Source organism: Ochlerotatus camptorhynchus, unplaced genomic scaffold (assembly GCF_037179485.1).
Source record: "Ochlerotatus camptorhynchus isolate MF236.1 unplaced genomic scaffold, CSIRO-AGI_Acam_v1.1 ptg000077l, whole genome shotgun sequence".
NCBI classification, from domain to species: domain Eukaryota; kingdom Metazoa; phylum Arthropoda; class Insecta; order Diptera; family Culicidae; genus Ochlerotatus; species Ochlerotatus camptorhynchus.
In genome coordinates, this window is record NW_027040567.1 from 1,103,030 (window position 1) to 1,115,591 (window position 12,562).

A 12,562-nucleotide genomic window follows, 5' to 3' on the forward strand; every position below is an offset into this window, starting at 1 on the left:
CAGATTTACTCAACTATCACGACAAAACGGTCCTTTTCAGGACCACCATAAATTTGTTTAACGGTATTTCATTGGAAATTTGGCAAGGTCATCTTGATCTTTATCAATTGGATGTCAGTTCCCATAGGTTTAAATCTAACATACCATGTATTTTTAAGGCAACATTGGGGGTGCAATTAAAACAATCTACGGTCGTGTCTTGGATACAACATCTTATTTTTCTGCCGACCAAACACACACATGTGTGTGTTTACTCGTCTGTTATTTGTCCTATTCGCTATCTCTATCCCACGTAAATTTTTTCTAGAATTGATCAAACAATCTGTATTTTTAGATTTTAGATTTCTTTTCCAATAGTTTTAGAAAAATCAAAACGTATTTTTTCGTGACGGTAAGCATCCCGTTAATGCTCCCCTTAACACAGAGATGAATTAAGTTTTCAGAATTTTTGTCACTTATTTAAAAATCAGGAAAACAAAGATCCAATTTATATAAAAAAAATTCTATTTTGAAAGCTTTTCAAAGTATCTGATATTTTAAATTCTACTGAGTTTCACAATCACAGAAATTGATCGAAGCCCATAAACGCTACTAGGCTAAATCGAGCATTAGGCTAAACTTTTCAAAGAAAAATATTTAAATTTGAAATTGATAGAGAAATTTTGAGCTTGAATTAATTTAGGTCAGGGACAAATTTTCAAGATTTGGGAATAATCTTTAGGATTGTGTTGAGTCAAAAAAAGGTTCTAAAATATGATTTGTTTTTTCATGGATCTATTTTTTTTAAATATGTAGGTACCGTGGAGGAAACTATGACAAAAGGTCAAAAGTCTAAAGGTCGAAAGGACAACATTTCGAAAAGACATAACATCGAAAATACTAAAGGTCGAAATCCAAAACATGATTTTTTTTAAAAGAATGTGTGTAATTTAAAGAAGAGTAAATTGTATTTATATTTTATACATTACAGCTCCCGTATAAAAGAAGGAAAACCCTCTGAAAAATAGTGATGAAAATATAAGCTTTGGATTTCTCATACAGTATGCTAAAAAAGTTTATCCACCCCCCTGCCAATTAACATTTTTTTTTTGTTTTTCTGGTTAAAATCAGTTTAATTTTATTAGTGTTCCTCCATGATTCATCAATTTATGTTTATTTATCGCATTGCCATTGAAAATCCGGCGTTTATATCTTTTCTTGAGATTTCATGTAATAAATTATGAAAAATTGTAAAAAATTACGCAAAAAAAGTTTATCCACCCCCAAACTCATACTATGATTTAAGTGTGTTTTACAGAGTTTTAGTGTGTATTCTGCAACTTTATAGAATGTAAACATTGTGTCTATCTGTCATTTAGTGCTCTTGTAGTTTTCATGCTCAAAATTTCAGTTTCGTGTTCAAAATTGGAAGTTATTTGTTGCAAAATGCCCAAAAAAGCACAAATTTCGATCAGTATCCGAAATTTGATTATTGAACATCACAAAACTGGCAAAAGCTACCGTGATATTGCCGATATTGTCCAGCTTCACAAAGATACAGTCGCTAGAATTGTGTAGATGTACAAAAAGCGGGGTTCTATCTCACCAGCTAAGCGATCGGGGCGTCCTTCAATGACAACTGGCCGAATTGACAGAGCTATCGTGAAGAAGGCGGAGCTGGACCGGGGACTACCAGCTCCGAAAATTGCGAAACAGATTGAAAGCGAGTTTTCCATTCAACTGACATCACAATCCGTACGAAATCGTCTTCATAAGAAAAGTCTTAAAGGCAGAGTAGCTCTTAAGAAGCCATGGTTGTCCGCAAAAAATATCAAAAAAAGATTGAAGTGGGCCCAGGACCACATTTCATGGACAAGTGATGACTGGAATAAGGTGATCTGGACAGACGAGACAAAAGTAATGCTATTAGGGTCACCATTGATACCATCATACCATACTTTTTTTGCATACTGTATATTTTTCAAACCCTAAAACTCAAAAGCTTTCCAAAGTTTGAAGTGTACATTTTTAGAACGCAAAGTCTTAAGTGCAAATTTCAATCACAGTTTCTCAAATAATTTCCATGATTAAACTTTTTAAGATACCCTTTTTAATATATAATAATATAATAATATATATATAATAATTTTCATTATATCATTGAACATTACAGAAAAGTTAATGAATACCAAATTTGAAAGAACGAGCAGCTTTCAAAGTAGGGAAAATAGTTTGAAATCATATTTTACTTTTGAGAATTTGTTTGAAGTCATCACAAATCAGTTTCAGAATATTTACATCAGATTTTGGCCTTTCGACCTTCTGGCTTTGGACCTTCTGGAAGTACCATATTTGACGCTGTTAAGATCAGATAATCAGATCGCAGTTAGGGAAAGAACTATTTAATCGCAACAGTTCTTTTTATTGAATCCGCGAAATAGTCATGTGTTGTTGACAAAGATGAATAAGTACATATCTGGTGGGGACATAGGGTCATCGCCGATTTAGTATCCTTCAGAGATGAATCAGCCTAAGGCTGAAAGTATCTTCAATAAAGAAATCTAATCTAATCTTTAGAATCCTTTCAACCTTTAAGTGAATGGAATAGACTTGCCCGGCTATCCGGGGGGCACAGTCTTCATCAGTGTCATTCCCACTAAAGAACTTAGCAAAACCTAATCCCCTAGGTAAAAATGTCAAGATCACAGGTATAAAAATTAAACTACAATGTGTTGAATCGGCCAAAAAATACCTAACTGAAAAACCAAAGATTACAGGAGAAAAATCGTAGTCCTGCGTTAAATATGGTGCTTCCACTGTACTGGATTATGAAATTATTTATTTATTCGTCGTCGATCAAATGTAGACCAGTTTAATTTACAAAAACACTTAACATCTATTTTAATTTTCAATCTCTGACTAACAAATAAAAAACTTCAAGAAATTTTTAAAGCTTTATAACGAAGATTCAGATAACAATCATTGAAAATTTTCCATGATTCCAAATTTGAAAACAAGTAGTGGAGAAGACAGTTTCCGCACTTCTTTACCTATTATTGTCAGGGGGTAAGGTAAATGAAGTCTTTGAGCACTGGTTTTTTGCATGAAGGTGCATCATGATCCAAAGAATCGAATTACATAAAATCAACACTCTAACATTTCATTTACCCCTTGACGACGTGGTTTTTTAACTATTAGAAAATATTCTAGTGATGGTTTAAATTACCGGTTCAGCAATACCTTTACCTATTATCGTCAGGGTCCATGTGCGTTTATTTTTTGCATGAGGTGAATATACATCATGTTTCAGAGATTGGTCAAATTTGAGCGCTCAACGACTCCCTGTCGGTAATATAGCAAGGTATTGCCGAAGCCGGCATTTTTTCTAATTCTGAAAGAAATCTAAGGAGTAATCTAAGTGAGTTCTAACAAGAATTCCATTTTACTTTTCAGATTGCTTCCAAGGTAATTATGAGGATTTCTAGTAAAATTTAAAGAAAATTCCAAGGGAATTCTGCGGGGGGCAAGTTGATCACGGGGGAAAAATTGATCATCTATTGAATTCTATGCAAATTGAGAGGAGAGCTACAAATTAATTTTGAGAATTACTAAGAAATTATGTGAATTCCGATGACACTCCAAATGGAGTTACAATGCGATTCCGAGGATAAATTCAGCGGGAGTTCGAAACAAGATACCACGGAAATTTTAGATGAATACTTGGGAATACGAAAATCGAATAGGAATTGTAAGGATATTTCCAGGTGATGAAAAATTTAAAGAATTCGAAGGGAATTTTAACTAAAGGTGAAATAATTAAAGAATAGAAAAAAAAAACTTAAAGTGGATTTTGAAAAGAATGCAAAGGAAGTTCTTCGAATCCCAGGAGACTTCTAAAAATACCTTCAAAGCAATCACTTAGTCGAGCAGTATTGAACAGAGTTATTTATTTACATTTGCGGCTTGTTTGACCAGTTTTGGCCAGTCTATCTTAAATTTCATTGTTTATAATTCATTCTCAAATTTATTTCTACTCCAAGTCGGAACATATATTTTGCCATATATATACGCAAATAAAACCCTGTTTTTCCCAATTTGAGTTAGGCCAAAAACTGGCATACTTATCCTAGCTTACACAAGCTGTATAGGCCAATCTTTGCCAATATAAGCTATTCTGCAGCTACACTTTTTAGATGGGATAAGATCTCATATTTGTTTAAGTTCAGACTGTCTCAAACATGTTCCCCATCCGGTTAAAATCCTTAACAAAAAAGTAAGAGGTTGTATCCGAGTAATCCAAGACACGACCTTAGAATTGCAAAAAAGGTTATCTTTCATTTAATTCCACTTAATAAATTTTGGTATCCATGACAGATACGTATTTCGACTACAATGTGCAGTCTTTATCAGTGTCATTCCCACTAAAAAAAGGACATGACACTGATGAAGACTGCACATTGTATTCGAAATACGTATCTGTCATGGATACCAAAATTTATTAAGTGGAATTAATAGGAAGATAACCTTTTTTGCTGTTTTATTTAAGCATTTTGCTAACAACCCAATTTCATTACATCATTATTTTTTAAGTCTTGGAATGCTTATATGTATGTTTTTTTTTCTATGTCCGGAATGATTCGAGATTTGAGCGTTATTCCTTTTCTAAACAAACACGCCAATCGCTGATTTCTTGCTAATGTGTTTGTTTACAAAAGCAGTTATGCTCAAATCTCGAATCTATTTAGATGTTTTCCCCTATGCCTGATTAATATTCACAGGATTTCTCTTTAAATTTGCTGATAATTTTCGAGGAATTATCTTGAAATTCTTAAACAATTTCAGCAGTCCTCAGCAGTTTCTAAGTATTGTCCTAAAACATTAATTAGAATAATTCCTTGAATTACAATTGCATTCTTCCCAGGAGCTTCTTGAATTATTCTTCAGAAGTAAGTGAAAATCGCAATACTTTCTGATCCTAAAGTAGACCAGAATGGACTCCTGCGCTAGGGGTGATCTCGCAGCGTTGTTTTTGCTCAGGCTAGAAAAGGATAAAGATTTCTATTTTTCAAAGTTCCATAGGATATTCTAAAATGCAGTGCTATATTACATTCAAAATTTTCAACTTTTATTTTGATTGACCTGAGCTAGGGGAATCTGGGGAATTATATTGGGCGCAGCGGTCTACTTTGGTGCAAAATGCTTAATATTTAAAACTTCAAAATTTATTTGCATGAACTAGATATTAGGAATATTTTAATAATTTCTGTATAAATACATTTATACAGAAGCATCAACATTTACTGGGCTACAGTGATTTAAAATGCTTATTAAACAAAATTATCAGATTTTAAAATTCTGTTAGGATTAAAATGGAAATTCAATTGCAAACGGAATTTTTCAACAATAATAAATTCACAGAATAATGTCACATTTTTTAGCATTGTTAACTTAAAATAAATCGAATGTCTGATATTTTAGCCCTGAATTACGACAACGCGGATTTCGCAATTTTTGCGAGTTTGGCGCAATTTTAACTTAAAGTTCACGCCGATTTGGCGAGGATATTATTTAAAATTTCTCGAAACAACCCTCTCCATGAAAATTCATGAAATGGTTTTTTAAGGAAAATTTATGGTATATTAGCAGATTTATCTTCCTTTGAAATATGAGCACATTATTGGAGATTTTGCCCTTCTGTATTTTGCAGCCTGGCTACGCCTTTGTCCATAATTACAAGGAACCATTTAATAAGCTAAATCAAAGATTTTTTTCCTACAGAAATCTACAATGGTGTTCAATTTTAAAATATATTTGGTCTTCACAAAACATTAAATTTCTGCGAAAAATAAATGTTTTCAAATTAGATACATGTTTTCAAATCTTCCAGTTTATCTTTCAACTACATATAAACAACTCTTTTCAGATGTAAAAGTTCTCCTCAGCCTACTATTTCCGAGTAGTTCAGAAAACAAAAATGAAGTTTATAGTTTTTTTCAGATGTAAAACATATTTAAATTTTTAGTTAGAAACGGTTTAAAATAGATGTTTTGCTGTTGTTGTACCTGCAACATCAAATAAAATTGACATTTAATTTTTATGACGCTTTTGATGTTTTTACCAACTTTATTCCATGTAATCTCAAGGTCAACTTTGTCGAATCAACCAAGTCTCTAGAAGGCTTCGTTTAATATACACAGCAAAAAATAAATTTTAATATTACATCCAAGAGAATGCACTTCGATCATGTCGAAAATCTCATGTAATTTTTATGTCCACAAAAATAAACAAACGCAATAAAAGCAGTGTAATGTTAGTTCATGCACTGTATTAATGATTATTTTGTCCTTTTTTGCAAGTAATATTACACCATATTTTTGACACAATTGAAGTGCATACACTTTGATGTGATATCAAAATATTTTTTTTGCTGTGATACAACATAGAACTGCTTAAACATTGATCCACTAAACTGTTTCGTTTTTCTGCTCGTAGGATGAGTACATAATTTTTAACACAACCCAAAATGTTTTGTATTTTGTTTGCAACCCGAGATAACATGATCAAAACTACGGGCTTCATGTAAACAAAAATCCTGAGTATACAAGCAGCCACAATGAAACACATAGTGAAACGATGAACGGCCCAAATATTGGCAGCGAAAAAGTTTACACTTTGAACACAAATTCAAAATGAAAAAGTTGTGCATGTCTAGACTACCTACCGGACTATATTATAGCTATAAACAAACAACAGCGATAGTGCAACCGAAAACAGAAAGCTGGAAAAGTTACGCTAATGGGCTATTTTTCTACTGTGTGCTGAAATACACGAAGCGTAGAAAGCATTTCTGGCTTTGAAAGCTTTCTACGTTGATTAAAGTGCCGGCGTATTAACAGGGAAGGATATTGCAACAACACAAAAACTTTAAAGCTACAGTCAGGGAAATTTTGTTACATTGTAGGAGGAAAATAAACAAACTATAAATAAATTCTCCGCAAAAAGAAAGCTTTTAAAACAATTCGCATAATTTGCAATGACTGCCAGGAGGATCAACTCGGAAAATGTGGACGCACAGATAGAGAAAAAATGCAGACGACAGACATAATAAAAGGGGGTTAAAAGCAGGCTTGGGAAGTAAATCGAGGACCTTGTGCGATAAATTTCGTCACGGTTCACTGAAATTAATATTTTATTCATGAATCCGATGGTGAAGAAATTAGAACTTTTTACATGAACCATGCCACAAAAACCGTGGTGTTTTGCACTGTTTCACGAAAACCGCGGGGTTCACCAAGGTTTTTCAAAACATGGTTTAAGTCAAATGTTCTAATTTCTTCGTGACGCTGGTTTTTCATCATTTATCAGTCGAATAAACATCGGATTCATGGAAAAATCATACCTTTAAGTGAACCGCGATAAAAACAGTCAAGTGCAGCCTCGGTTCAGTACCCAAGTCTGGTTGAAAGTAGAGAGTTCTTCTTAACCTCAACCATAGCTTGACGTTGCGGGTAGGACAATAAAAATAGGCTGTATCGTGTATAGAGAGCATCGTTATCCTACTTTGAAGTGTTTGCTGTTTTTCTTCTTTGCTTTTCTCATGTTGGTTTACCGGGAGGCCAGAAAAGACAATCACCCACTGAGGGAGACAACGCAAGACTCAGAGTGGAGGAACAGGACGAATAGGTGGTGGGTATGTGGAGGAGTCTACCTTCCCGATAGTAAAAAAAAAGGTAGGGTCTAAACCGCACCCCTCGGATAAAATTTCCCCGCGCTGTTTTTCGTAGCTTTCCGATTGTGAATTCATGAATTTAACGGGCAGCGTTGCTAGTTCAATACTTGAACTAGCATTCTGACACAAAAAATCCAAGAATTAGTATTGGTAAAGCAACGAAAAATCACGAGGGGGCATTTTACCCCAGGGGTGCATTAAGGACTGGTCTCCTCTAAATGGGGAATAAGGCGCGCGCAGTACGGCGCATAATACTTACAACGTGCTGGAGGCCAGATTGGTATCCTCGTGCTTCAGCTGCCCGTCGAGTGCCAGGCCCCATTTGTCTTTGTTGTTGGCCAACAGTGGAGTCAGCGTAAACACTTTGGACAGTGTGAAACCGGGCGCCACTTGACATCCGTCCCTAATGGTTGTTGTTGATTGTTGATGTTGAGGGAGGAATTTGCGTTTCCGTCCGTGTTCGGATTCCATGAAAAGAGTTGGAAAAACAAAAGAAAAGAGAGAGAGAAAGTGAAAAAAATGATTCAATTTAGCATGACTTAATCAAATTTTACGTGTTGCCCACTAAGCTGCACTGGATGGAGGAAGCATTTTTCACTCGCTCGAAGTCTCCGTTGTTCGTGTACAAAAGCTCTTTTTCCACTTGAATTCTGTTTTGTGTTGTTACTGCCTCCTACTATATATGTACACGAATGCTATTCATGCTGGGGACCCGTAATGTGGCTGTGGCGTGTTCGGGAGCGAAACTTTTCTGGTTTAAAGTTGGAGCTTTTTGCGGTGCCCGAAATTGGTCGGCTATAAAGTTGCCACGTAATGGTGGAACGGGCAAAACTTGTTTATGAATTTCAAGCGACGAGTATCGCGTTTTAAGTTAACGTGATAATTGTGTTGCATGTTAACAGTGTCACGCTTAATGAATTCGCATAAATATCCACTTTTATTATGATTGGTAGTTTGAGCCTGCATTAACATCATGGAGTCATTTGGGAAATTGCAAGATAAGACACGGCTTCTGCGAGCCTCCGGTTTTTTGCACGGTTTAAATGTTGACGCATGGTACTTTACTGATATTGGCTGATGCAGTAGCTGTGGTGAACCAGCATTTTAAAAATAAACAAACGTTCTTCATTTAATTTTTATGTGTAAATCAATAGCTTTGCACCACTATTTTGCTGAGGAAAATATAACATTGGGATTAAATTGAATATGTTTTTGAAAAATTCGTCCTCCATAAAAAGAAACACTGTTCCAGTAGTTGTGGCAATTCTATCTTAAGGTTCTATACTAGTGGAAGAAATGTTCACACGAAGTCTGACATTGTTGTTAATAAAGTGTCTTCTTCAACCTTGTAATTAACTGCATGTGATATAAAGAGTTATTCCATTTATTTCGCTTCGAAATGGAGTTCCCGGAATATTTTTGATCAGTTTCGTTGCTTTTTGTTTCGTTTCGTTACGTTTAGAGCTGAAAATTTCGAGTTTAACGTTGTTGCCGAAATGTAATGAAATTCCTCTCAGTTTCGTTTAAAGGGCGAACACGACATTATTGCGACACATTCAACAGGGCATAACTTTTTTACCATTGGGTAAAAATCAACCAAATTTTGCACACTTTCTCATTGATGTGTATTGTGTACATGCTGTCAAACTCGAAGTCGTGTTTTTCGATTCAACGAAAATGGAGGTGAACCAACGCGAGTTGAGAGAACAAATTCTTTCCAAACACCTGGAATTTCCTGACCTGTGGCACCGGGAGTTGGGAAAAATGTTGAACATTCACCATTCAACCGTCTCCAGAGTGTTAAAGCGGTTCCAGGAGCGGTTGACGTTGGACCACGGCAAAGGAGCTGGAAGAAAACCGGGACCGGAGAACAAAAAGACGGAGGGAAAGGTGAAGCGGATGATTAAAACAAATCCCAACGTCTCAAGCCGTGATTTGGCTAAAAAGATCGGCATGTCGCAGAGCTACGTTCAGAATGCAAAGAAGAGAGCTGGACTACATACATACAAGGTACAGAACTTCCCAAACCGCGATGAGCGGCAACAATCGACGGCTAAAACTCGGGCACGGAAGCTCTACGAGAAGATGCTGACAAAATATGGCTGCTGTGTGATGGACGACGAAACGTATATAAAAGCCAGGGTTGAAGTTTTTCACCGGCAAGAGCAAGTTCGATGTGGACGACAAATTTAAGAAGAAGAAAATGTCGAAGTTCGCCTCCAAATATCTCATTTGGCAGGCCATCTGCTCTTGCGGACTGAGGAGTGAGCCTTTCGTGACAAAGGGCACAGTAAATGGCAAGATCTACAAATCTGAGTGTCTCGAGAAGCGCCTTTTGCCGTTCTTGCAGCAGCACGACGAAGCTCTGCTATTTTGGCCAGATTTGGCATCATGCCACTATTCTAAAAGTGTCCTGGAGTGGTATGAGGCCAATTCTGTCCATTTTGTTCCAAAGAACATGAATCCGCCAAACTGTCCGGAGCTGCGCCCGGTGGAGCAGTACTGGGCAATAATGAAGCGGGAACTTCGGAAGAGCAAGAAGACAGTCAAAGACGATGTTAAGAAAATGGAAAAAAAAAACTGAGAAACTGGTACCGGACACTGTAAAGACTTTGATGGAGGGCATCAAGCGAAAATGCGTTCAATTTTACACTCAAGGCTCCATCGATTAACTTTTCTTTTGATTTTTGAAGTAAATATATGTATAAAACTACCCTAAAATGTTGGTTTGATTCTAAACATTATAAGAAAATTGGCATGACATTTTCGGTGTCGCAAAAATTTCGTGTTCGCCCTTTATTTACAATATCAAAATATTGTCCTCTAAACCTGGTAGAAAAAAAAGGCCAACCAGGTGATATTTATTTTCTCCTGAACCATTTTCCATCCCCTCTCTACGTCACTTTTTTTTCTATTTTTATATAAGGGAAATGGATGTAATGTCGGCCTAAATACCCCTAATTAGGGGCATTTAGGCCGACATTAGAACCATTTCCCCTAGCATATCAAAATTATGAACATGATTTCAAAAACATAATTTGTTATAATTTTGATAGTATTTTGATATCCGACTTTGCTCGGGATGTGTATTTCATTCTGGAGCTTCGTGTCGTTGGCATAAATTTAAACTTTCATGTTTTTTTTTAAGAATAAAGGATAGCGCGCCGGTGTGTAGTGGTCAGCGTGATTTATCAGATGAAAAAAGTAAAAACTTTGACGATTTTGTGCCACGCTAAATCATGTTCATGAGCCCAAATTTTGCATATGGTCCTTTTCGAGGCAATGAACATTTTGTATAAGGTCAGTTTAAAAAATCGATGAACACTTATTTCCCATACTAGGGTGGTCAGTAAATCTTCACTTCTAAATTCCCGTTTTTTTCGGTTGAAATCTGAAAATTTCCCGGTTAATACTAATCAGAACAGGTAAGTATTTAATGATTCCATGTTTTAAAAACGTGAGCAACTGCAAATTTTAGAAGTTGTTTGGAAACTTTTTTAAAAACTAACATGGTTCGCTTGCTGCATTCTAAAACAAACCATTATTCTTCACGATACCGAGACCGAATTGTAATTAAGAATTAAAATATATTTCTCGATTACTTTTATGAAGGGACGAATATTTTGTAAACAATGCATTTGATCGTCGATTTGGCTTAACTGGTAGCTTGCCCACGCATACTAACACCAGCCAAATTTCAAAATTGATCCAACATACCTTTTATGAGAGTTGCATCGAAAAGGAACGCTCTACAAACAGGGATGTACCTTGGTGGAACAAAAGGCTACAGAAACTTCGTAAAAAAAACCCGGAAGCTTTTCAATAGCGCTAAACGAACACAACAGTGGGAACAATATAAGGAATCCCTCACCGCCTATAATAAGGAAATACGGAGATCAAAGAGGATACACTGGAGGCATACATGTGAGAACATTGAAAATACTCCAGCAACTGCTAGGTTGCAGAAAATACTCTTTCTTTCATTTATTTAACGTCGGTCTCTGTTCGGCAATCTAGTGCCAATCACCGACGGACATCGATTGCCATCCATTGACGGCAATCGAATGTGCAGGAAGGCAGCTTCCACACCTGCGTAGGATATCGCACCCATTCAACACACATGACAATATGGGGCGGGACCAACGGCTTTACTTCCCTTCCGAAGGAAGACGTGGCCAGAGATTTTTATGCCTCAGAAAAATCCCACCGACCTCGGCTGGGATTGAACCCAGACCCATTGGGGTGTTAGAAAGCAGTCACGCTTACCACTACACCAATTGGTATCGATGAAACCAGGACGGATATTCATGAAATATTGAATGAAACGACTGAGTTAGACAGAACAAGAGCTGATGCTTGCACTTTGGCCAACAAAATCTTTACTGTAAGAAAATTTGAATGAGCGATTGACTCCTTTGAACCTTTCAAGTCACCAGGTAGGAATGGAATTTTTCCTGTACTACTTAGACCTGTGCGCCGATCAATTCTGAATATGAGTGATGAGGAAGCTTATTGTGTTCGCGAGCCCTCCGTTTAGGCTGGACTCATTGATTTAAAACTTTAAGTTCATTTTCAGCTCTTCGACATTTTTAGATTAATATTATAATGATTCACTATTTTCAGCCTTCGTTCAGGAAAATATAAAAAAAACATTGAAATGCATGATATCCATTGCATAAAAACTGTTAACTGTCCAAATAACCTCGATTTTTCTAACTATTGATGCATTATGAAAGATTATCAATATTTTTAAAAGCATTCCATATTGCGTTAAGAAATTCCATGGTGCATAATAAAGTGTTTGTTTCAATTCCAATAAAATATCAGAAGTTGAAATCAGTTGAATGTATTGAG

At 36.0% G+C, this 12,562-nt stretch overlaps 1 protein-coding gene across 4 annotated transcripts in view; it reads right to left on the reverse strand.

Moving 5' to 3' along the window:
• The window catches only part of krz (kurtz), a 375,871-nt gene that overhangs the window by 20,998 nt on the left and 342,311 nt on the right, over positions 1–12,562 (reverse strand). For all 4 annotated transcript variants that reach the window (XM_065217469.1, XM_065217472.1, XM_065217470.1 and 1 more), the window contains one exon: positions 7,968–8,111. In XM_065217469.1, the coding sequence (XP_065073541.1) occupies positions 7,968–8,111 (144 nt within the window). The remainder of the gene's footprint in view (positions 1–7,967; positions 8,112–12,562) is intronic.